At 41.2% G+C, this 26,944-nt stretch overlaps 1 protein-coding gene across 2 annotated transcripts in view; it reads right to left on the bottom strand.

The window, feature by feature from the left end:
• Positions 1 to 26,944, bottom strand: part of LOC121685572 (LIM and calponin homology domains-containing protein 1-like) — a 79,946-nt gene extending 53,002 nt beyond the window's left edge. Inside the window, exons 1-2 of one of the 2 annotated variants that reach the window (XM_042066176.1) lie at positions 26,765 to 26,944; positions 1,008 to 1,249 (exon numbers count right to left, since the gene is read on the bottom strand). In XM_042066176.1, coding sequence (XP_041922110.1) covers positions 1,008 to 1,210 — 203 coding nt within the window. In that variant the 5' untranslated portion in view covers positions 1,211 to 1,249; positions 26,765 to 26,944. The remainder of the gene's footprint in view (positions 1 to 1,007; positions 1,250 to 26,764) is intronic. The other variant, XM_042066181.1, reaches the window with a different exon arrangement.

The raw sequence follows: 26,944 nt of genomic DNA, 5'->3' as shown, positions 1-26,944 counted from the left end.
GTGTGTTATTTCAAGTAATTTATATTCACCTGCTAAATACAGTGCAGGTGGTTTGGAATTTAATTACAGATTTAAGATAAGTTCGCTACCTAGGTGTACCGTTATATAATTTTGCTGCGGTATAGTCCTAATGAGGCTAACCATGGGGAAAAAGCAGTACTTCCTGATAAGCTATAAGATGTGCCATGTCTTGCAGACCAGTGGAAGGATCTCACTGTGGAGGTATAAAACTGACGAGATGTTCCAGTCATCAAATTTATATTTGGCTGCACGATTTGGGGAAAATATATTTTTTTCTGGCAGATATTGTGATTTTTGAATGTCAATAAATGAAAAATACAGTTCAATATTCCATTTTTCTCTTATTTGTGCTACCCCTGAATGATGAGCATGCCCGGTGCACAAGAAGCACCTGACCGAATGCGAAGTTCACCATTTAGAGTTTCTGTGTCCCTCCCTCATTACGCATACCCACCAACCAGAAGTGGCATAGTCAATGAGAATGAAATGAATATAAAAGTCAGAAATGTGACAAAATTAACTGCACTATTATTTGTAGCTTTTGCAATTGGGTAATTGTGTTGGTTCATATTGCGACTGCGTCTACGATTGGGATAATTGTGCAGCCCTAATATATATATAAATATAAATCATATATTAAAAACTCAGTAGCTGATGCTGACGTACAGTTTCAATACCTGAACTGTAAAAGAAGGGTTGCCACTAGATACCTTGTGAAATGTGAAATGCAGAGTTTCCTCAGCAGTCAGAATATATCTGATAACTATAGGTGCCAGCCCTGAAATTATTTATCATCATCCTTAAGTGCCTCCTCATTTGGAACAAAAGTTAACTTAACATTTTTTCTTTGTTGCTATTCATTGGAGTTAGTATTTTGCTACCTTCCAACTTCTGTATATAATCCAGTGTGGCCCAGGAAAATACCGCATTATCTTGTTATGTTGGGAAATGGAGGCTTGGATATGCAATACATCTAATGTCTCTACCTGAAAATTGTTTGCTCTTCTGTAAACCCAGGGCGGACCCAGCTTCTTCTGTTGTCTTCATTTCGCTCAGCACGTTTTTTTCGCAGAGGAGCTGGAACATACCCTGTTGTTTTGTCTTTGGAAGGCAGGAACTGATTGAACTGAGTGGTTACCCTTGGTGTGATGACCGAAGAACGATGATAACTTGTGTCTTTATTCTCCATAACTGTGAAGCCAAATTCGACCTAGGTCACTGCCAACACCTGTTGAAGACAAAGTAGCAGGTAGAAGTAAGCTGGACATCATGACACCGGGATAACTGAAAGTGACTTGTCACATACACACACACACACACACACAGGGGAACTGTCATGATTAATTTCTGATCGTGGAGATGATAAAATGAACAGTAATCCTTCCTGCTCTAAAGTTATAGGCCTAAATAAGACATTGTCTAAAAATTGAAAGGATAGTGCGTGGGTGAAGCCTATCTGTCTGTGTGAGTGCATAAATAACATGTAGTGAAACTGCAGGCCTCTTATGAATATTATGAATGGAATGTGCTTTATGGAGGCAATTCGTTGTGTGATAGACTTTAGCCCACTGATGGGCTACACACAACACACACACACACACCCCATTACCCCCCCCCCACACACACACACTCACAAGCAAACATTCACACACACACACACACGCACAGACATATAAAACACACACACACATGCAGGCAAGCAGACACATGCGCACACAGACACACACACACACACACACACACACACACACAAAGTTACAAGAGTAGGGGATGGAGTAAGAGATGCAGACAAATTGAAAAGCGTGATTTATTTTTGCGGAGAGAATGGGCAGGACTGAGCGGTGGTCTTTGTGGTACATCTAGTTTGATTTCATATCATAGCTATGCAGATGACATCCACATTTACTTAGCTCTGTCACCAAATGACTATGGTCCCCTTGAATCTCTTTGTCAGTGTATTGACCAAATCAACAACTAGATGTCTCAAAATCTTCTTCAGCTGAACAAAGAAAAAACTGAAGTAATTATATTTGGAGAGAAAAAGAAGGAAAGACTTAGAGTTGTCACTCTCCTTGACACAAAAGGGTTCAAAGAAAAGGATACTGTTAAAAATCTTGGTGTATTATGTAGTATTTTTTACTGTACGGGAATGATAGTATCAGTACTAGAGTAAATAAGGTAATGGTCGCCTTGAGCATATCTGTATCAAAACTGAACTTCGAAGTAAACAGCACTTACTTTGGCTCTGTGTGCTATTATTCATGCACAAATACTAATTGTCATTGATCTAAATTTCAACAGCCACATGAAAGCGATAACTAAATCAGCTTTTTACCACCTCAAAAACATTGCCAAACTTAGAGGGCTGATGATAAAACATGATTTTTTATCTCATTCATGCCTTTATCTCCAGCAGGGTTGATTACTGCAATGGACTTTTCACAGGCCTTCCTAAAAAGACTATCATACAGCTTCAGGTGATACAAAACGCAGCAGCTAGGGTTCTCATGAAAAATAAAATAACTGCCCACATTACTCCAATTCCCTGCACTGGCTTCCAGTAAGTCACAGAATTAACTTTGCTTGTTTATATATCAGTAAATGGAGCAGGACCTAAATATCTATTAAACATGCTTTAGCAGTACTGAATAGCTTACAATATTATAAGGCTAACATGCTATGCATATGAGACACTGTGGCGAAACTAAATGTGAAGAAATATGTTGCATCAGCAGGTAAGACTTGATGGGAGTGCCACTTGCCTAGACTCACTAAACCCTACCCCAAAGCACAACCAACTCGCTTTGAAACCCAACGATGACCCCGTGGTAAAATATAATATAGATGAGTTGTTTGCAATATTGAACCAACTTGTATGTAAATCCAAACAGTTCTGCAACACTATGTAAGCCTATGCTAGTTTAAAACATATGAATCCTCTGACACAATAAGCAAGGTGCAAAGACAATAAGCAAGGTGGTTCAGTGAGTAGGCCTATTGTGTAATATGTTTGTGATATTGTGTTGAAGTAGGTCTACTCTTTTTTTAACTAGGTGGTCTGTGAGTTTTTTTCTATTGGTTAAGTGGTCCTTGGTCTGAAAAAGTTTGAGAAACACTGGTTTAACAAAACCTATGGACAGTAATTCAAGTAAAAAAGTGTGCCCATTTTAAGCATGCTCCTACTGTAGATATGCCTCTTCCGCCCACAACGCATCATGGAGAAGGTAAACGTCTTGGTCTGAGCAGTGGTAAGAGATAGAGTTTGTCAGTTTTTTGGAAAGTCATAATGGTTAATCATTGTGTTTGTGCTGGTTGCACTAATCCCAGCCTGTCAGGACTACGCGGTCCTTCTACTAAGCTAAGGTGCTGTTCTCAGCCCTTCAGAGTTGAATCATCAAGCTGCCCGCCTGTCAAACAGACAGAACTCAAAATACGAAAACAATGTGCGCCTATACTGAATGAAGCAACTGCAGCACCTCGGATCGGGACTCCAACATGCTAGCTATTAAGCTAAAAGCCCAGGCTGCTAACTGTCTTACTAGCACATCTGTTAAGGCACCTGGAAGGATGTTTACACAATACTGCACTGCTACATATCAGCTGGCTACCATTACAGCAGTAATATAACCAGGCCTGGAATTTCATCATTTTAGGGGCAAGGCCACTGTCCCACCATGTAATTTTTATCAGAGGGAGAGTAATGCCTGACTTTAGAATATGGAACCAATTCATGACTAGTAAGTACATACTGCATAGGTATTACTGATGATAATGTCCTTGCTGCTAAGGAACCAGTTTCCACTTTAGAATGGGAGCCAATCTCCCAGTTGTTAAGTGCTGTTTGACAGAGTAACCTGGGCAGTGAAATACAGCAATGAGGTTGAGCCATATACTTACTTATTCTCCCACTATTCGGGATTTATTCAGACAGTATACTAGTGGGTTATGCATATTCTCTTTTGGTACTTACTACTAATTAGTAAGTAGAGATCAAGGCTTACTAGGTCATTATTAAGATTATGTCAAGAATAAAGGCCTAATTCGTCATGAACAAGAAATTTGTGAATACACGCCTAATGATTAATGTTGCCAAACACATGCCTTACAAGTCACTAATACAGGCATTAATTAGGTATGTATTAGTGGCTAACATATGAACCTTAAAATAAAGTGTTACCTTAATTATATATAGATGTCAGCAAGGCACTTTGTTAAATAATTGAAAAAATTATTTCGTCAGAGGACTGAAAACTGAAGTTTTCTGTGGATGACGGCATGTTTGTCAAAGACTTTAAATGTGCTCTAAGTGATGTTACACGGTTTCTAAGCCACATGTCACATACAGCAAAGATCACCTCACCATCTGCTGGCTGCCTGTGCCCTAAATACACTGTAAAAAAACGCAGCATCTGTGGACAGCCCAGGCTCCAAAAACGGCAACAAAAACAACTTGGTCCAACCTGGACAATAAAAACATAACGAACTGTTCCAGCAAATTAGGAGAGTTTCAATTGCACGGGAGGGAGAGGGAGGGAGTAGCGAGCAAACTCTCTTTTTTGTTTGAACGTCAACAGAAGTGACATAACCTAATCACTTAGAGCGCCTTTAACTAGATAGACTATTACAGCAGCAAAACAGTAAACAGTCCATTGTAACGTAATACTTTGTCCAGCTCCACTGTATGTTGGCAGAGAATCTCCCCAGACTGTTTGTGAGTGTTTTCAAACGTTCGTCAACAACTCAAGACAAACAGAAACTGTTTGCGAATTTGAACACACCTATGGAGGTTCAGCACCTAACATTGTGGTGCACCGACAACAACCTGGCTCTCAACATCAAGAAGACCAAAGAGCTCATTGTGGACTTCAGGAAGTCAAAAGCTACCACACACACCCCCATTCTCATCAACGGGACGAGGTGGAGCGTGTCACCAGCTTCGAATTGTGAAACTATAGCCCTGTGTACATAATGTTATGAATGAAATGTGCTTTTTTGGAGGCAATTCATAGTGTGACTAATTTAAGCCTACTAATTGCGTTAGTTGTGCATTATTCCCCGCTCCCCTGCTCCAGTAGGGAAATATGGTCCAAAGGGGAATCCCCCGGCCACCCCTTCCTCCTTTCCTTTCTCAACTTCAGTGTGTGAGACCTTCACAGCAGCAAGCACATGCGCCTGCAAAGAATATAGGGTGCCCACTCCCCACTCGGTGATAGTATATTGACTTGATGTGCTAATTAGCAATAAAAACGCATGAAATGATTTTGCTAGCATTTGTGCCGCCCTCAGCAAGATGCTGCCCATGTCAAATATAAAATTCCATGACTTTTCCCTGACAAAAAAGTAAATAAATCAAATGCAAATTTCCATGACTTACTATATAATGAATGGTACAATAATCAAATTTCAGAGCTGCCACATCATGTTCAAGAATCTTTTATTTCTTTAGAGCGGGAGATGAATAAATGGGCATTGAATAAACAAAGTTGGGCTACTCAAGCAAGCAGTAAAGCTAATTACCAGATATACACCAATTCTGCATGGAAATGTATTTGTATTAATATATTTTGGCAAGTACGTTTTAAACTGCTACAACAAAATTCCTTGATATTCCATAACTTTGCTAGCCTGACGAGCCAGACCCACATCAAGATGAAAGGCCTGTGAACTCACCGTTGGCAGTGCTCAATCCGAGGGGCGGGATAAACGGTTGTCTTTCAAATTCCCTCTGCACGCAATAGGATAGCACTACAACTCATGAGTCCCATGCGTTTTTCCACCAGCGGAGCTAGTTGGCTAGTAGATCAAACTTTTGCCAATTTAAAAAAAGCTTAACTTGAGTCGCGCTGTTCACCAGCAGCAGCATCCACCTTCGTTGTTTTTAAGTAGAAGGGGATTCTCGCAGAACCGTTGTAACTCTACTGTCATTATGTTAAGCCCGTCCACCGACTCTATACACAATGTGATTGGCCTGATCGAAATTTTATTTTTCCAGCTCGCAAGCCAACGAAGAGTTGCTATCAGGGGCGCAGGAGGCACGGGGATGTGGGGGATATGTCCCCCGCAGTGCTGAAGAGACAGCCGTCATCACCCTCACTTTTGATAAGAAAAAAAAGCCTTATAGGTACGCTAAATAAATAATAACATAGGATTTGCGCTAACTGTAAAACTCACCATTAACAGCATCACATTACTAACCACAGCCATTTACAGTACTGTAAGACTGCACAATCTCATATTCACTCTGTTGGATATCTAAAGCCAGTTTGTCTACTAACAATTATAAAATAATCCAGGCTACTTGCTTAGCATACATCATTCATCATCATCTTTATTTGAGGCAGGCTGGTATTCGAGGCAGGCTTTTTAAAATATTTTTAACCTGCATTTAGACATGCGTTTCGTTTGGAGCGGCATACCGGTAGGCTATCAAAAGCATTTTCGGTTTGGTTTGGGATTTAATTGACTTTTGGACTGTTTGATTATATTGCTAAATGTTGGGACTGATGGGCACTGAAATCTGGGAGATATTTGATGGTTCACTGTTAAGTTTCATGCAGTTGAAAAAGTGTCGGGATTTCCACTGCTGTTTATTGCGAGACAAGGTAGCCCTTCATTGAATAGGGGTTGTGCTGTAATGGAAACCTTTTTGCGTAGCCAAGTAGCCTAAATTGAGTTATTGTTTAATTATGCATGATTTAGTACTTTTTTTTAAATGTAGTAGGCTTCAGCCTCTGGCAATTAGCTCGAAAGGGGCGGCAAGAGAATGAGCTTGAGAACGTGTGTTGGAGACCCATGGTAGGAAAACGACTTTTATTTGCCAACTGTAGGCTATTAATCCAACCAACATAATACAATACAATACAACATATAATAAAATATTAAGAAGAGGTGTTATTTCATTGACTTAAATCGAAACAATGTCTTCTAGTGGACTGATGCCAATTGGTGGTATGGTAGGCAATTGTTACCCTGTCTTGTACCCTATATGGGAACCTGCCTTTATTTGTCCTGCTATAAATAGAATCAATCCCGGGCATAATTTGAGGATTTATGGTAGCCTAGTGCTCAACTCCTCCTGCTCAACATGACGTTAGCTGTTATGTTTATGATAACAAACTCAACTAGCCTACTTATCAACTCGTTTTCACTAGCCTAACTATAAAATAATAAGTCTATCAACGTTTTTGTTCTAAGACATTTATTTCAAACATAATTTCAAGACACAAATTGGATATTTCAGTTACCTTGGTGCATAAATCCCAGAGAGTAGGCTACCACACCCCAGAGTGGGCCTAGCGTTATGCGTTCAGTGTGGGGTATAAACAAGCTGAGAATTTAGCGGTGTCACGTCTGCCTGTCACAGACGTGGGGAGCTCTTTGAAGCTTGGGATAATGTGATACAGTTACTACAGTAACAGTATTTTATTTTACTTCTTATGTATTTTTTATTTTTTTTTCAGTTTAAATGCTGTTGGAACAAATAGTTGATTATAAAGGCAACTTTCTGTTGCAATTTTCTGTGTGTTCTGGACTGATAACTTGTTAAACCAACACTTTCTAACATTGCATAAATATTAACTGCAAACACACAGTGGAGAGTTGATTTGGTTTATTCCAGACAATTTAAGTAGGCCTAACTAGGCTATTTGATCATGTACAGTAGTCTATGTTTGGATCATAGGCATGATGATTCATTCATGGCTTCATAAAATATCAACATCCCATGTTGCTTTTTTCTACCATTGGCCCAAGTAGTGACCAGTATTCTACCATTGGCCCAAGTAGTGTGAAATAAATCTAAAAAAATAAATAAAAGTAGAATTGCACATAGCAAGAAGAAGCTGGTCTGAGGGCAGATCTGGCGTTGTGCTCATCTCACAGTTTTCACCATTTTTATCAAAAAAATATTTTGAAAACAATCAATGGTATTATCTTAATATTCTGGCAAGTTTAAAATATGATGGTCGAAAGTGGGCCAGAGATGGCGATCCGATATCTGGAAATCTGATCTCACTATGGGTTTGTGTTCAGAATTTGATCCCCCTCACTTTCAAAATATCTCCTGCGCACCCCTGGTTGCTAGACTATGACTTTGCACCAAAAATTATTAAATTCCTTGACTTTCCATGTCTGGAAAAGACTTTCAAAAATGTCATGATATTCCAGAAATTCCATAACCCTGTGCCCTGGGCGGCTGCCCATATTGCCCATATGAGAAACTTCCCCTGGGTGTGCAGCAACACCTGCATCAACTCCCTGTCAAGCATTGACAGTGTTAACTGAATAGACATTCACTGCTAAATTTTTATTTGTTAAAATGTGTAGCAAACAGTTAGCAACACTAGGTTAACAGCACATGACCATCATAAAGCTAGTTTTATGAGGCCAATAAAAGGAAGGGGAAAGGTCCATGTGGGGTAATCAAATTCAGGTGTGTAAGGGACCATAGATAACAGCCCTGATTATGTAAGCCTGAGTGATGAGGTTTCTGCCCAAGGTTTACTTGGTTAGAATAAAGGCTAAGAAACTTTTCAAGAACATGCAGAGTATGGAGGCTAATAGTTTAGCCTCTTTTTTGGACATTCTACCATATATATAACTTTATTGATCCCTAGGGGAAATTCAAGGTCACAGTAGCATACAGACATACACACACACATTCACTAACAGCAGAAAAAGTAATTAAAAGTATATAATATAAAAAACACAACTAAGCAATAAGGACTGTAGAAGATAAAGAATATACTAAATATACTAAATATACTAAAATACAAATTATACTAAATAAAATTTAATCTAAATCAATTCTAAAAAACAGTATCCACATAGTGGGTAATCAACCAGGTGCGCTTGCAACGACTGAAGCAGGGACTGAGCCTGTGGTCCTCTGTGCATAAGGTAAGGTAAGGTGCTCTTTGTGAATGAGTGTCATGGTGATGGTGCAAATGAGTAAGTCAAACAGTGCAACAGTGCAAGAATAAAGTCTATATATCTATGTATAAATAACTATATTAAGAAAGGTATAAGTTTGGTCACAGTTCGGCTGTGGCATGGAGGGAGGGGTTGTGCATATGTGCTAATAAAGCATGCAAACAGTGAGGCAGAAGACAATGGTAAAGTGGCTAGTGGAAAGACAGTTCAAGACATGGAGGTGGTGAAGAGGCAGACAGACTATGCGGAGAAGTCTATTTCTCCTCTTCCCTTAAGTGATGCATTGAACAGTTTAATGGCCCTGGGGATGAATGACTTCCTCAGTCTGTCTGTTGTACAAGGCAGTGAGCGAAGTCTCCAGCTGATCAGGCTCTTCTGCTTAACAATAGTGCTGTGGAGTGGATGACACTCATTGTCCAAGATGTTGATCAGTTTGTTCAGGATCCTTTTGTCAGATATTGAAGTGATGCACTCCAGTTCAGCTCCCACTACAGAGCCAGCTTTCCTTACCAGCCTGTCAAGTCGCCCCGCATCCTTCTTCTTCTTGATTCTTCTTGAATTTCCCCATGGGGATCAATAAAGTATCTATCTATCTATCTATCTATCTAGAGGACGCTGCCAACAACAGACTGGTAGAACATCCTGAGGAGCTTGCTGCACATTGAAGGAGCGCAGCCTCCTCAGGAAGTACAGCCTGCTCTGCCCTTTCTTGTAGAGTGTGTCAGTGTTGGCTGACCAGTCCAGTTTATTGTCCAAGTGGAGACCCAGGTACTTGTAGGTGCTTACCACCTCGACATTGACCCCATCAATGGAGACTGGTAGCAGAGTGGGCTTAGACCTGCGGAAATCCACCACCATCTCCTTGGTCTTTGAAGTGTTGAGTTGGAGATGATTGAGTTTGCACCATTGCACAAAGTCCTCCACCAGGCTCCTATACTCCTCCTCCTGCCCGTTCCTGATACACCCCACAATTGTAGTATCGTCAGAAAACTTCTGCATGTGGCATGACTCAGTGTTGTAGCAGAAGTCAGATGTGTACAAGGTGAACAGGACTGGAGAGAGCACAGTTCCCTGTGGCGCTCCGGTGCTGCTGATCACAGTGTCAGAGAGACAGTTCTTCAGTCTGACGAACTGTGGTCGCTCCGTCAGGTAATCTGTGATCCAGGTTACCAGGTGAGCGTCCACACCTATCTGCAAGAGCTTGTCTCCCAGTCTGAGGGGTTGGATGGTGTTAAAAGTACTTGAGAAATCAAAGAACATGATTCTCACAGCACTTTTCCCCTTGTCCAGGTGAGAATGTGTCCTGTGTAGAAGTGATGGCATCATCCATGCCCACTTTCTCCTGGAATGCAAACTGTAACGGGTCTAGTGCATGGCGTACCTGGGGTCTGAGCATACAGACCAGTCGCTCCATTGTCTTCATCACATGTGATGTTAGAGCGACAGGTCTGTAGTCATTAAGCTCACTAGGATGTGGCTTTTTAGGGACAGGGGTGAGACCAGGGGCGTGCAGAGACCCTTGAAGGGGCAGGGGCTCAAATTTAAAAAAAGGGTACCTGGAACAAAATTTTCAGAAAACGTGTTAACTTTACTTAAAACTTAATTTTGATTACAACCCAATAGAGAATACATAGGCTACATGCAAATTATATCAAAATAATTTCCTATTCCTTAGCCTATAAAGCTTTAATCATCTGAACCTGAGCTGGACTTTTTTTTTTTTTTGGATTTAAATTTTAGCATTATGCTATTTCAATGATGATGGTGGGACAGGCTATTATATGGTTTAGCAATTTGCAAAGTAGCCTAATGTACTGATAAACATTTGATACATTTTCATATTTATTCATTATGTATCAAGAAGAATTGGTGTAAATAGCAGACAGAGCTGTAACACATTTTTCTAATTTCTCTCCTTGGTTCTGAAAATTCAATAGGAGAGCATTTACTGTAGGCCTACTGTAGCCAGGGCACAGACAGATAGGTCTTTTCAGTTTTCATTAGGCTATTGTCTACAGAGAGATCATAGGCTATAAGGCTACATCTTTTTGATTAAATTCAAAGCTAATTTTAATAGCCTAGAAATCTAGACGCACCTTAGCGGCAGCAAATATGTTATTGCCTAGTCTGGCTATAATTTTAATGTTTATCACAGTGAACTACCACCATTAGCAAGCTGGTGTCTTGCAGATTCACGTGCTGTGCGTGTGGCCACTGAGTGAAATGAAGCTTAATGTAGCCTACTGTAAACAGAGAACGACGTGTGGAGTTGGGTTAGTTAAACAACAGTAGCCTATGTCGTCGGCTTATGACGATTTAGAAAAGGTTTGCCTACTCTGTTTTATGAACTAGGTCTACTAACCTAAGCTACTATAACATAGTAACCTAAACAGAATATGTTATGAACGTTCCAGTGCTGCAGGAGACGTTTGGGAGCACGGTAAGGTCACTGCAATTAGCCTATCTGAACATGCAATAGTATTCAGCTTAGAGATAGAGAATAAAAGTTGTTTCATGTTTAATGAAGTAGGCTATCAAACCCGTTTTAACCATGTCATGGTCCATCCATTTCAATAACCTGGCAGCTTCGAAAATCTAAGGCTGAACGTTCATAACATATTCTGTTTAGGTTACTATGTTATAGTAGCTTAGGTTAGTAGACCTAGTTCATAAAACAGAGTAGACAAACCTTTTCTAAATCGTCATAAGCCGACGACATAGGCTACTGTAGTTGTTTAACTAACCCAACTCCACACGTCGTTGTTTACAGTAGGCTACATTACGCGTCATTTCACTCAGTGGCCACACGCACAGCATGTGAATCTGCAAGACACCAGCTTGCTAATGGTGGTAGTTCACTGTGATAAACATTAAAATTATAGCCTGACAAGCCAGACTAGGCAATAACATATTTGCATGCCGCTAGGGTGCGTCTAGATTTCTAGGCTATTAAAATTAGCTTTGAATTTAATCAATAAGATGTAGCCTTATAGCCTATGATCTCTGTGTAGACAAGAAAATGTTGTTCCATGTGCCCTTTTTTTAAATTTGAGCCCCTGCCCCTTCAAAGGTCTCTGCACGCCCCTGCTCTACAACATACGGAAAATCAGGACTTACTTGACTCAAGATGCTACCCAACTTCTGGTTCAGGCAATAGTCATCTCACGACTGCAACGCCCTCCTGACAGGTCTCCCAGCCTGCGCAGTGAAACCCCTTCAGATGATACAGAACGCGGCGGCGCGCCTGGTCTATAACCAACCCCAAAGGGCACATGTTACCCCCGCTGCTCATCCAGCTACACTGGCTACCTATGGCGGCCCGCATCAAATTGAAGGCTCTAACGCTTGCCTACAAAGTAGTCTCCGGTTCTGCTCTTACCTACTTGAATGCCCTCATACGCTACCTCTAGACCGCTGTGCTCCTCAGACGAAGGACGTCTAGCTCTACCACCGGTACGCTCAGGCAAATCCAAACTTTTCTCATCTGTTGTTCCTTGTTGGTGGAACACACTGCCAGTTCCTACAAAGGCAGGGAGATCCCTCTCCATTTTCAAAAAAACTCCTGAAGACCCAGCTCTTTAGAGAACATCTCCTCTCATAGCACCACTTACAACAAGTCTTGCTGATCCTAGCACTTACCAGCCGTCTTGAACTGACACTCAACTGTTTAAAAACAGCACTCACTGATGCACTTATTCTTACTGTAGGCCTACTCTACCGTTTTTAAATTGTCTTAAACTTGTTGAGAGAATTGCTTGAAAACGTAACTGTTACCATGCTGTTAGTCGCTTTGGTTAAAAAATGCGTCAGCCAAATGTAATGTAATATAATGTAATGTAGATGATTGATCTCTACTGTAGGAGTTGTTCTGTAAAAGGATATGTAATTCATTAGGCTCTCAGATTTTTTTTTTCTTTTTCTTTTATTAAAAGCACTTAGAAACACTGATAAAGATTAGGGTAAGGCTATTTGCACCCCTGGTACAATTAGCAGTGTATGCTATTCGTACCCTGGTGCAATAAGAAGTGTGAATAGCAGGGGGTCAGGATTTGAAGGGTTAGCTTCAGCCACTTAGCATGGCATTTGGCCGCCGACATTTTTGAAAACATGGCGTTACATGGTTGCAACTTCCGGCACCAGTTTTTACATGCTGATTGGTAGATGACAGCTCATGCACGAGTTTAGTGTTGGGCACGAGCGTCCATGTTGGTTTGCATTTCTGGAAGACGACAAATAAAACAACTAACTACTTGGATTAAGCTACTGATACTTGACTTAATGCCTACATGGTTTAGGCTGTATTACCGGACTTTGTGGTAAATAAAAGAAAAATGTTAATGTGGTCATATTAGGCTATTATTTGCCGTATATGCGGGGTGGCAAGTAATTACCTTAAAGTAACTGACTATGACCATACACTTTGGCAGATGCATAGTAGTGACCTATATCCAATTATTAGCCTACTCATTGCGTTGTGTATGAAGACTATTTTAAAACGCACAGCCTGTAGTTCTGTAGAACGCAACGTCTGGATCATATAACCTATGTCTCCCCAAGTGATTTAAAACTAAACAAATGTCAATTACTTATTTCGTTTGCTTTCTTGCAACATTGACATGATTAGGCTATGCATTTGATTTAAATGTTCAGGCTGCCAGTCGAGGCAAAAGCCAAATGTCCAACAACAGTTGCAGACTCTATGCCTGCTCGAACCACAATACCCGAGGGATGTGCGCTTCTATCGGAAGTTTAACTTGCGTTGGCTTCATTTCGTCTGCCTGCAAATGTAGCCTAGGCTTAACAAGCTGCAAATTCACACTGGGTGTAGCAAAAATCCCAGCTATCCACAAGTTTCTTTCATCGCATGTCTACTTAATTAATAGTCATTTTCGTTGGATAGCCTATTGCGTAATACAAGATCATTATTTGTGTAGCCTAACGTGACTCAATATTGATTCGTATGTTTATTATCACAATATGAACATCACATTAAATAACCCAGGAATTCAGAGACAGGGCAAACTTCTACCACCATTCCCAAAATGTTACCCCAAACAATTAAATACATTTGCGCTTATAACGAGGTGAAGCGTGTTCCCGAATAACTTCTTTTCCTATGAGGGAATGTCCAATCTTCATCAACGACATACCGTTGTACCTTACGTTGTCCCTGTCTGTAACGTGGAATCTAATAGCCTAATTCTAGCTGGTGCCGGAAACGAACACCCGTGAAACGCCATTTTTGTAAAGATGGCTGCGGTCAATTTCAAACTTTTTTGGCTGAAGTAGCTAGCCTAGCATGGGCCATTGAAATGAATGGGGGCGGGACTTAGTCACTCTCTCCAGTTATATATAATACCTCCATGGTGAATAGCTCAGCTGTGTAATAGAGCATCACAGTCCCGCGCACAGGAGTTTCCAGAAGTAAGAATTCAATGCAATTTCTCCATTGACAATTCGGGTATAAGCCATAAAAACTTAACTGCACATGGTAGACTCAAAACCAGCTACGGCTGTACTAAGCGATTGTGTATGCTCATATAGACGCCAAAAGTTCACGGGGCACTAACCTCATTTTGAGATAAATGTCTTTTATTCGCGATGTCTTGGATAAGTACTTCATTACCCACAATCCTGAACAATCCCACAATCCCACAGTGATGCCTCTGATTGGTGGAAAGGCCGTTAAGGTCATAGTTTGAAACTTTATCAGCGAAAATTATTGACAAAGATGGCGGAGTTTTTACTGCCTATGGCGAAAATCTTAATGTGAATAAAAACTTTCTAGACGAACATTGGTACTTGTATCAACAAGCATTGTGGTTTATATATCACACAAACTTAGTCAGGGCCAATACACCATCAAATAGAACACTGGAAATGCTAGTTTGAACACTTAACTTTTCAGGTAGCCATTTCAGACATTAGAATGTCATTATAATGCTGCTAACATATTAGCCTACATGCTGCAACACAGGTATGAAATATATTATGTTTTAGTGACCTTGTTGTGTCTATGAACATGAATTGTTGTTTATATGAAACATCAACTTAGTCGAGGCATAAAAAGCCCTGTATATCCCCATTAACAACTTAAACCTTTCAACTAGCTAGCTAGCTGATAGCAAAGCTGGATGTTACCACCGGGTAGACACTGCAGTAAAATGGTTAGCAAACCGTCCATGCCCCGGTGAATATTTCAGTTTCAAGGACGAAATCAAGAGTGTCCAAAGGGGTGAAAACCACTTTAAATCGGGTCACATTATTGACTGTTGTGTTAATTGTCATTAACTGCCGAAAATTAGGGAGATTTCTGGGCGTTTACGGGGACGAAAATCACACTATTCATGCAGTGCAATGCATTTCTAATTTCTTAAAATTTGGATGACCCAAAACTTCTAAAAACTTAATGATAATAAAACAGATTCTTTTAGTAGGTTCTAAGGTCTTGAGACCTCAATTTCATTCATTGCTAACTCCCCTGTCTATAAAATCGTGTGAGAATGTCAGAAATGTAGGCATGATCTTAGATGATCTTAACTGAAGCACATATCTAACATTTCCAAGACTGTGTTTTATCGTCTGAGAAATATATCTAAGGTTAGATTCTTTTTAACTCAAGTAAACTCTGAAAATGTGGTTCATGCTTTTATATCTAGACTATTGTAACACAATTTTTGCTGGACTAACAAAACAGACCCTAAACAAATTCTAGCTTATCCAAAATGCCGCAGCCAGAGTACTTACCAGAACATCGATCTCATCACATCACTCCAGTATTAAAATCACTCCACTGGCTCACAGTAAAGTAAAGAATTGATTTTAAAATACTTCTGACTGTTTTTAAATCATTGATGGGCGTAGCTCCCTCCTACTTTTCTGACATGCTCATTGCATATACACCAGTCAGATCCTCAGGTAAAGGGCTCCTTGCAATACCCAGAATTAACTGAAATTCAGTACATGGTGACTTTAGTCTTAGTCAAGTCTTAGACTTGACTGGACTGTTGGGCATACACAAGATGTGTAGTGTTGGAGTGAACACGAAAGGAGCAGAATATAACAGAAGATGCCATTGCTGACGCTCCACCGGAAATAAATGTGCTGGCTGAAACAACCTTTTGTGGCATATAGTCCATTGGCAAGCTTGTATGCTATTCATTACCTAGAATTTCTTTGGTTGTGCGAATTAGTTTATATTATGCACAAACATGGACAACTGCTCTATATGCTAAAGTACAGTAGGTGAAGTGTCTCTTTTCCCTGTTGTCATAGAAAGACACACAGGTTGCAAATAGCCTACTGGTACAGTATGTAGGCCTAGGCTATACAGTAGGCTAGCATTAAAGGGATATGCCACCATTTGGGGAAATTTTAGCGAACTCTTTTGTGCTATTTGAACCGATTCCGACGGCCAGGACGACAGTAAAAGAAACACTGTCATTTGATTGGCGTCAATTTTTTTATCGCGAGATTAACATTCTTTTTGGCCTAGCAAACTTTGTAGTTTTTTCACATGCTGTTGCAACAACTAGTAACGTTAGAAAAACTACAACACCACACCGGATCTAGCTAGACCGGAAACAAAACAGGCACGCAGCACACACTTGTTTGGGCTTGCAAGGCTGCCAGGGCTAATTAAGGCTAACACATTCATTGGCGCCAAAGATTTTTCACTGTCACTTGTTCTGTTATCAACAATCCTCTTTGGCTGCTACTATTTTGACCCTTTGATGCACCGTTTCTTGTCCTCAAACAGCAGATACTTCCAAGCAAAGATTCTAAGAGCTTTGCTTCCTGGTAGGCTTCTGTCTAGTCCTCCTCCTGTAGTCATGGAGATAATAAACACCAACACAGTTCTGAACTCCCGGTCGGCTGAATGGTGCTTTAAGGGATAACGGCCGCTGAGGTGTCCTGTTATACGGAATTAATGGACAAGGGCGAGGGGCAAAGAACCCCCCGACGCGCAGCGGAGGGGAGTTGCCTCCGCCCGAGTCCATTAATTCCGTATAACTGGACACACCTCGAAGGCCGTTATCCCGCTTATCACCCGGTTGCCACTGTAAAGCAAAGGAAACACACGGTTCCGTTTAAAAAGAAGCTCACTAGTTCAGCTTGTTGTACAACTTTCATTGGCCCTATAACAGCGATAGCATGTACAGTTCTGAACCGCTTCTTTGCTCGCTTTGAAGCACAAAACAGCACCTGCCCACAGAAGACCCATCCCCCTCTACATGAGCAGCCCCTGTGCCTCTCTGCCGACAGCGTGAAGAGGACACTTGCTGCTATCAACACCCGTAAGGCAACAGGTCCAGACAACATCCCAGGTCGTGCGCTGAAGGACTGCGCAGGGGAGCTTAAGGATGTCTTCACAGACATCTTTAACACTTCCCTGAAGCAAGCCATCGTCCCATCATGTTTCAAAGCTGCCACCATCATACCTGTGCCGAAGAAAACTGCTCCATCCTGCTTCAATGACTACCGCCCTGTGGCACTGACACCCATCATCATGAAGTGCTTTGAGCGGCTTGTCATGTCACATATCAAATCCATTCTCCCCCCCACCCTGGACCCCTTCCAGTTTGCATACCGAGCCAAGCGGTCTACAGAGGATGCAATCTGCTCTGCCCTCCACCCAGCCCTCACCCACCTGGAAAAAAGAGACTCATATGTGAGATTCCTGTTTATAGACTTCAGTTCTGCATTCAACACCATAATACCACAACAACTCATCTGCAAACTTGACAAACTGGGACTCAGTACCTACCTCTGCAACTGGCTACTGGACTTCCTCTGTCAGAGGCCTCAAGTAGTACGTGTTGGCAACAATACCTCAAGCAGCATCACACTGAGCACAGGGGCCCCCCAAGGCTGCGTGCTCAGTCCGCTGCTCTTCACCCTGCTGACGCATGACTGCACTGCAACCTACAGCAACAATCACATAGTGAAATTTGCTGACGACACAACTCTGGTGGGTCTCATCACCAAGGGCGACGAGACTCAATACAGGTTGGAGGTCGACCATCTGACCACGTGGTGCAGGGACAACAACCTCCTGCTGAACGTCAGCAAGACCAAAGAGATTGTTGTTGACTTCCGGAGAGGTCACACCCAACACCTGCCACTGACCATCGACGGTGCTGTGGTGAAGAGAGCGAGCAGCACCAAATTCCTGGGGGTGCACATCAGCGAAGACCTCTCCTGGACCACCAACACTGCATCACTGGCGAAGAGAGCTCAGCGCCGCCTGTACTTCCTGCGGAAACTCAGGCGAGCAAGTGCTCCACCAGCCATCATGACCACATTCTACTGAGGCACCATTGAGAGCATCCTCTCTAGCTGTATCGCTGTGTGGGGCGGAAGCTGCACTGAATACAACAGGAAAGCCCTGCAGCGCATAGTGAACACAGCTGGAAGGATTATTGGTGCTTCACTCCCCTCTCTGAAGGACATTTACACCACCCACCTCACCCGCAAGGCGACCAAAATTGTGAGTGATGCAAGTCACCCCGCTCACAATCTGTTTGATCTACTGCCCTCTGGGAAGAGGTACAGAAGCCTGCGCTCCCGCACTACCAGACTCACCAACAGCTTCATACACCAAGCTGTAAGGATGCTGAACTCTCTCCCTCCTCTCCCCCCTCCACCCTCAGCTACATAACATCCTGGACATTGGACCCACAATGGCCGCCTGCACTACTCCACTTGCACACTTGCACACTTGTACACTTTACAACTTGTTGTTGTTGTCCTGAAAACACAACACTTCTGCTGCTCTTACATAACTTGCACCACTATGCCACTTTCTTTCTTACTTAGGTCAAACAGAACTACCCAAGCCTTTTATTGGCCTGACTTTGCACTAGTATTTTATTGACTGTCTATGCACAATTTCAACCAAATTTTGCTGCTCTTATTTTTTTCATTATTATATGTGCCCTCTTATTTACTTATTTACTTACTTTTTTGTTTACTTGAATGTTATGTTTGTCTGTGGACTTAAATTGGTAAAATATGTCTTGTCTTCACCGTGGGATAGTGAGAAACGTAATTTCGGTCTCTTTGTATGTCTGGAAAATGTGAAGAAATTGACAATAAAGCTGACTTTGACTTTGACTTTGACTTTGACAGTTAGCTTGTTTACAGTTGATTCCATTGTTGCGAAGCCTGCCTCCAGGCTCAACCGTCGTCCTACTATCGTTGTTATAGTTACCATTCATAAGCATTGATATGGAACGGCGATTAAACTTTTTTTTACCAGATCTACTTCATAGGTGTCCCGTTATTCAGAATTAAAAGCCACCCCGCCAGCCAATCAGAAAAGAGTACTTCTTCTCTCCGGGTGATAAAGCGCTGTGGACACCGATGCTGACATGAGTGCGGTGCACTCTACTTTCGATATTCAATAACATTAGATTCCATTCTCCTTAATACAACTCTGCACACCAGCATCACACTTTGCCGCCCTGTAAATCACGATTCAGTTCTATTTGGTCGGCGCCGCTCCATAAAATCCATTGTTCATCCAGTGTTTGCCAGTTAAAAACTTCGGCGCTAATGTGTGTGGCAAGTGACAGTGCACCATAGACTGTAGCCTATAAAATAGCAATGCACTCATGTCGGTGTTGGTTTAGTCGACATGGAATTAAAATATCACCGAAGCACTTCAAGTTTAATCTAGCCTAGCCTAGCCTTCTGTTCACTTCATTGAAATGTGCTATAGGCCTAGGCTTTGGCTACATTTTGCACACTTGTGCATATTTTTCAATATGAAAAGTTCCTTATTTTCAACTGAACCCAAAGATAATGAATATAGGCTATATGGAGTATTTTTTGTTTGTTATGCCCTTTATAATGTGTGTACATTTTGTGCATGCACTTCTGCTGTAGCATTTATTTCAGTTTATAGTCCTATCTATGTATCTGATGCCTCAGATCTGCTGCACATCATTTAAAATTTGATTTGAAATAATCAAATAGACCTACAAATAGGCCTTTCATTTGAATCCCAATCAAGATACACTGGTAATAATTGCTTTATATTGTTAATATGGACTTCTGGAAAGTTCAGAAATGCAAAATAATAGAATTTTAATCATGTGATAAAATATGCAATTAATCATGATTATAACTGAAGCGATTAATCACAATTAAAAAACATAATCGTTTGACAGCCCTACTGTCTACCAATACAAAACCCAAAAAAGCCCAGTAGGCGTACTACATAATTATGTTTGTCTGCACGCATTTCTTCTTGGAAAAAGTCAGTGTAACTTCAGTTGTCTGTGTGTGTGTGTGAATATGACTGAAAGGACATAAACAAACAGACTCACATAAGCATACGCGTAAGCATCTTCACAAGTGCTTAGACACAAATATGGGACTAAAGGTGGGTTTGAGGGGAGTGGTGTAGCAACCACCAAACAATACAGCTTTGTTTACCGTAAACCCAATTTATTGCATTATAATCTGGCTCCTCATGTTGTAACAGTCCAATATTCCACTAGCTAGTCACAGAGCTAATATATCATTGTCCATGGTGGAATTAGGTAAACATAGACACCCAACCTCTCATCTAGTATGCTACTCAATGCCATTGTCTGCATGGTGATCCATGATCCACAGCACGGTAGCACATCTGGTCTTTTACAAGCCAAATAGGACACATGTAATTCCTCTACGAAATATGAATGAACATCAAATGTACACCTGCATGTTTTTATTCTATTATTCAGAACTACTCACCTTCTCAACCACTTTGTTCCTATGAATGTTGGTAACTTTTCTACTTGACCTTAAGATCGAAGCCTCATGCTTAGATAAACTGAATTGGTCATTAATCCTAATGTTGAGGCAGCTTTAGTTGGGGTCAGTGATTAATGTTAAAATTTTGTATGATAGCCAGATTGGCCTATTTATATGCGATAACATATTATAAATATAGCTGCAAGCAGCAATGAGGGGGCCAAGCAGAAGGCCGGAGTAGCTACGGCAACAAGATAGAACTCAGCAGGCACCCGCGATTAACACTTTTAACAACTTTCACATCAAAACATAACTGACTTTGTAGGGTTATAACAGTGCTGAGTATTGCCGCCTCCGCCAGCCAGCTCCCCCCCACCTAATCACCCCTGTCTGTCCCACCCTGTCCCGCCCCGCCGTTGCACGCACGCATTAAAATTAACTGGATGGAAATGTTGTCATCAGTTTCACATCAAAAAATAAAAGATCAAAGCAACTACAGATCAAAATGCAATATTGCTAATTGCAGCACTCCCTACAGGTCAAAGGTCACCACATTTTTTGAGCTTCCTCCTAATGGGGCCATGAATCTATGTAGTAAGTTTGGTTATGATACATGGCAGGGTTGCTGAGATATGAGCTCACTTCTTGTTTGGCGGTTTCGCCACCAATTTCGATTAGCTGTTATGGGCGAATGCTTCTGTCAATTGTTCCAGAAAGAAATGCACTGATAAGGCATGGTCTGAAGATGGTCGCTGCCAATTTTGGTGAGGATCCGCTGACATTTGTGACCTGCGAAAACTTGTACGTGTTTTTGATTAAATCCAATATGGCGGCCAAATAAATTACGATGACATCACAAGTTGGCTTGGGTCGGCCTAAGGACCTCCAACAGTATTACCAGACACAACTACTGCGTTTTAGTTTTAAGCACAACTGCAGCTACAGGCCAAAAGGCATGTTTCTAAATTACAGCGCCCCCTAGAGGTCAAAGGTCACCAGATTTTTTGAGCGTCCCCCTAATTGGGTCCTGAGTCCAAGCACCAAGTTTGGCTTTGATACATGCAAGGGTTGCTGAGATATGAGCTCACTTCCTGTTTGGCGGCTTCGCCGCAAGTTTCGATTGGCTGTTACAGCCGAATGCTACTGTCAATTTTTCCAAAAAGCAATGCACTTATAAGGCATGGTCTGAAGATGGTCTCTGCCAATTTTGGTGAGGATCCGCTGAAATTTGTGACCTGCGAAAACTTGTACGTGTTTTTGATTAAATCCAATATGGCGGCCGAATCAATTACGATGACATCACAAGTTGGCTTGGGTCGGCCTAAGGACCTCCAACAGTATTACCAGACACCACTAGTGCGTTTTAATTCTAAGCACAACTGCAGCTACAGGCCAAAAGGCATGTTTCTTAATTACAGCGCCCCCTAGAGGTCAAAGGTCACCATATTTCTTGAGTGTCCCCCTGATTGGGTCCTAAGTCCATGTACTAAGTTTGGTTATGATAGACGAATGGGTTGCTGAGATATGAGCTCATTTCCTGTTTGGCGGCTTCGCCGCAAACTTCGATTGGCTGTTACGCACGAACGGTTTTAGTTCCGAAGACAAAAAGCAATGCATTAATGAGGCATGGTCTGCAGATGATATCTGTGAAGATTGGTGTCGATCGGACAAAATGTGTGACCTCTGATAGATTTTAAGTGATTTTGATGAAATCCAAAATGGCGGAAAATCCATCATGGCGGAAAATGACGTCATAGGGTGCGTTGAACTTGGCTTGGTCCAAGGATTGGATGACTGTAGATAGTTGTATTTTAGCCTACGTCTTCGTAGACAGTAGGCTACACCATTAGGCTATCTTGAGAATAAAAGACTTCACAGCTGCTAACGATCATCCCCCACAACCACGAGGATAGGTAGGCTAAACGGTCGTTCGTTGCCTTTTTGCTTCTTATTGTAAAACCAACTGTTAGGGCCTACACAAGTGGTCGGCATCCCGGTCAATATTTGATATTAAAATTTCAATTTTGAAGCTATTTGTAACTATGTGTAGCCTATGCAACCCGACTGTTGTAGGCTTGCCTACCACTCTCTGCAGTGCCTTGCCTACCATTCTTGCCTACCACTCTAGTTGTAAACAAACGGTCACATGACATTATGACGTAGGTGCAAAACCTTAATAGAGGCCACATGATGCCAATTTCTTAGTGCGTCCTCACAATCAGATACCAAGTCCCTGTACCAAGTTTGGACTTCATACATTAAAGCATAGCCGAGATGTTAGCCCGCTTCCTGTTTGGTGGCTTCATCGCCATATTTGATTGTCTGTCACGGGCAAACAAAAATCAAATTAAAAAATCTGACAAGTATCGTTTGTGCGGCTCGGTCTGAAGATCATCTCCGCCAAGTTCCGTGAAAATCGGATGAAATTTGTAACCGCTGAAACTTTTCGTAGAGTTTGGACTAAATCCAATATGGCGGAGGTCCAATATGGCGGAAAGTGACTGGATAGGAGTTGATGAACTCGGGATGGTCCAAGGATTCAGATGCTACCTCAATTGTGAAAATCAGACAAAAGAGTCAAGGATCACGCGCATGAACGCATGTCCAGCATTGAACTGGTGGTGGCGCTAGACTGTTCAATGTATATGCATAAAAATTGCTGTGAGTGATTGGGACAGTGTCCTGACTAATGGTATCGAGTTTTGTTATGTTGACTCAAGGTACCACGGAGATGTTAGTCCACTTCCTGTTTGGCGGCTTCATCGCCATATTTGATTGGCTGTCACGGGCAAACAAAAATGAAATTGAAAAATCTGACAAGTATCTTTTGTGCGGCTCGGGCAGAAGATCATCTCCGCCAAGTTCCGTGAAAATCGGATGAAATTTCTGACCGCTGAAACTTTTCGTAGAGTTTGGACTAAATCCAATATGGCGGAGGTCCAATATGGCGCAAAGTGACGTAATAGGGGTCATTGAACTTAGGTCAGCCCAGGGATTGCAACGGTGCCTGATATGTGAAAATCGGACGCACCGTTCAATGGTCACATTCGTGAATGCAATCCAGGTTCAACCCATTGGTGGCGCTAGAGTGTTGGGCATAGAGTTCTGGAAATTGGTGAGAGTGATGATGGGACAGTGTTGAATCAATGTGCCAAATTTCATTTCAAATTTCAACTTTAGACCCAGCGGTTCAATTTTCGGCCAGATTTTGACCTGTTGGTGGCGCTAGATGGCTGGGTTTAGAGGTCCGTAAATGAGTGTGAGTGGTCAGTGGAGTGTCCCGAAACTTTCTGCCAAAAATCTGCACTTTTTAGCCAGGCGTTCTATGGGCTGCCATAGACTCCAATGGCAGAAGTGTAATAATAGGAAAAGCTAGTAACTCAATGGGTGCCTTCGCAGCTTCGCTGCTCGGCCCCCAATAATAGGAAAAGCTAGTAATTCAATGGGTGCCTTCGCAGCTTCGCTGCTTGGCCCCCAACTAGAAAAGCATTTCCTGAAGGAAATACAGTGCATGAAAATGCTAAAATATGATGTAAAATATCATACAGAGTAAAAACAAACTATATTGGTTGCTAGGTAGATGAGGTTTAATATAGTTGGAATGACTGAACAGTTAAATAGGTGGATAGTTTAAATGGTTAAATTATTTAGGTAGATAGTTGACGATAACTGACAGTTGGAATGGCTCTGATGTTTGCTAGCAGTTATGCTAACTATGTTTCTAATTGTTTTGTCAAAAATGATAACTATGCTAACTAGCATGCTAACTAAGCTAACCATGTGACTTAGCTAACTTAGCTTATCATTTTTAATAGTTATGCTAACTATGCTAAGTAACATACTAACAATGTTAAAATGTTAACTATGTTAACCATGTGACTTAGCTAACCTAGCTATTCATTTTTAGTAGTTATGCTAACTATGCTAACTAGCATGCTAACAATGCTAACTATGCTAACCAATTGACTTAGCTAACCTAGCTAATCATTTTTAGTAGTTATGCTAACTAGCATGCTAACATGCTAACTATGTTAACCAAGTGACTTAGCTAACCTAGCTATTCATTTTTAGTAGTTATGCTAACTAGCATGCTAACAATGTTAACTATGCTAACCAATTGACTTAGCTAACCTAGCTAATCATTTTTAGTAGTTATGCTAATTAGCATGCTAACATGCTAACTATGTTAACCAAGTGACTTAGCTAACCTAGCTAATCATTTTTAGCAGTTATGCTAACTAGCATGTTAACATGCTAAAATATTAACTATACTAACCATGTTACTTAGCTAACTTAGCTAATCATTTTAGCAGTTTTGTTAAAAATGCTACAAGGAAGTTTATTGTCACATGCATATAGTTACTGGAAGTAAGAAATGCAGTGAAATTATGTCTGGTGTCAGCCTATTTGTGCAAAGTGAGGGGGGGGGGGGGTAAAAAGTGCAGTAGAAGAGGGGTTTAGTAGATTAAGTGGCAAGGGCTGCATAAGAAAGGTGAGGGAGGATTGGAATTGGGGGGGAGGGGGGAGGGGGGGGGCTAACAATGTTAGCAATGTTAATATGCTAACTATGCTAACCATGCTAACTGGCTACAGTGGGTAGGAGTCATAGTTGATGAGCAGAGGAAGCAGTTGAACATGATGTGTAGTCTTAATATACCCAGTTGCTGAGACTGGCAGTTGATCCAGGTGGCCTGACCACCTGGCATAGGATTCTAATTGCTTAACGGCTCTATTGTGAGCCCAATGTTAAGTCTATGGGGAAATTTTGAGTAGTTTTTAATTAATAGTTTAAAAAGTATAAAAGTAACAAAGATGAAAAATACAAAGCCCACATGTCCTAAGGAAGACCTACGTAACATAGTTTGAATGAAGTTTCTACGTTAAACGGTTGAAGCTGTATTAACTGCGTTAGAAGAAGAATAATAAGAAACTTTGGAAGAACAGTACAGTGCATTTTCATGCACTGTAATAATAAGAAGAAGAAGCCTAGGAAGAACAGTACAGTGCATTTTCATGCACTGTAACTAGAAAAGCATTTCCTGAAGGAAATACAGTGCATGAAAATGCAAAAAATATGATGTAAAATATCATACAGAATAAAAACAAATAATGCAAATATAGTTGCAAAATTAAGTGGTTGCTATGCTGGTTGCTTAGGTAATCCTGTTGGTTGCTATGGTGGTTGCTAGGTTGAAGTTGTGGTGGTTGCTAGGCTGTTGCTAGGGTACTTCAGGTGGTTCCTAGGCTGTTGCTAGGGTAGTAATGGTGGTTGCTATGCTGTTGCTAGGTTAAACTCATTGGTTGTTAAATTGGTTGCTAGGTTGTAACTGTAGAAGTGGTTGCTAGGCTGTTGCTAGGGTATTTGACATGGTTGCTAGGCTGTTGCTATGGTACTTGAGGTGGTTGCTAGCTTCGCTGCTTGGCCCCCAATAAGAACAGTTGTATCACTACTGTCATTCATATCATGCCTTATTTTTTCTTCTTTTTGACAATATTCTTTCTTATGTTTTGTTGATTACTTTAGAGAAAATCCAAAGACATTAGGCACTACAAAATGACATGGTCAGGTGTGGCTGTTAATATTCTAACTGCATGTAGGGTGAAATAATCTGCATGTAGGCTGTTAATAATCTAACTGCATGTAGGGTGAAATAATGTCAGAACCATTGTGGTTTTGATTTAACATAATACCTCTCAAAGACACACCTGTGCGAAAACTGAACAGGTTATTCAAGATGCCATGTGAATTGCTCTTGTACATACACGTACAAGGCAGCAACACACACTGTCTATTATGTATGGGAGAGGTGAACACAAATAATGTAAAATATGCACACACACACATATGTACAACTTTCTTAAGCATTTCATCATCATTTCAACAATAAAACACACACATGGATTTCAGCCATTGGTGGTTGTCCTGTCATCTGCTCATTTTACAGGAAGATCCAAGGCAAGCTACTGATATTTGCTGTCTTTTAGTTACATTTAAACCAAGTGGCTACAACCTTCATTCAGACTGGGATAGACCAAACATATAATGAAAAGGTTTATTGTTAGTCACCTGTGTGTACGAATCCGACTTGAAAAATAAAAGTTGGGCTTCTGTTAATCCTTTTTTTGAAAAGTTTAGGAAGTCCTTGACGTTGTTCTGCTGATATGAGAAATCAGTCCTCTATGTTGAACAGTTTGAACTTCACTGGATCCAAAGTTCAATCCTCCTGTGAAGTGACAGGGGTGGGGA

Source organism: Alosa sapidissima, chromosome 2 (genome assembly GCF_018492685.1).
Source record: "Alosa sapidissima isolate fAloSap1 chromosome 2, fAloSap1.pri, whole genome shotgun sequence".
In the NCBI taxonomy this organism is placed as follows: domain Eukaryota; kingdom Metazoa; phylum Chordata; class Actinopteri; order Clupeiformes; family Clupeidae; genus Alosa; species Alosa sapidissima.
The sequence above is the reverse complement of the archived record's forward strand: the minus strand, read 5'-3'. Positions and strand labels throughout refer to the sequence as shown.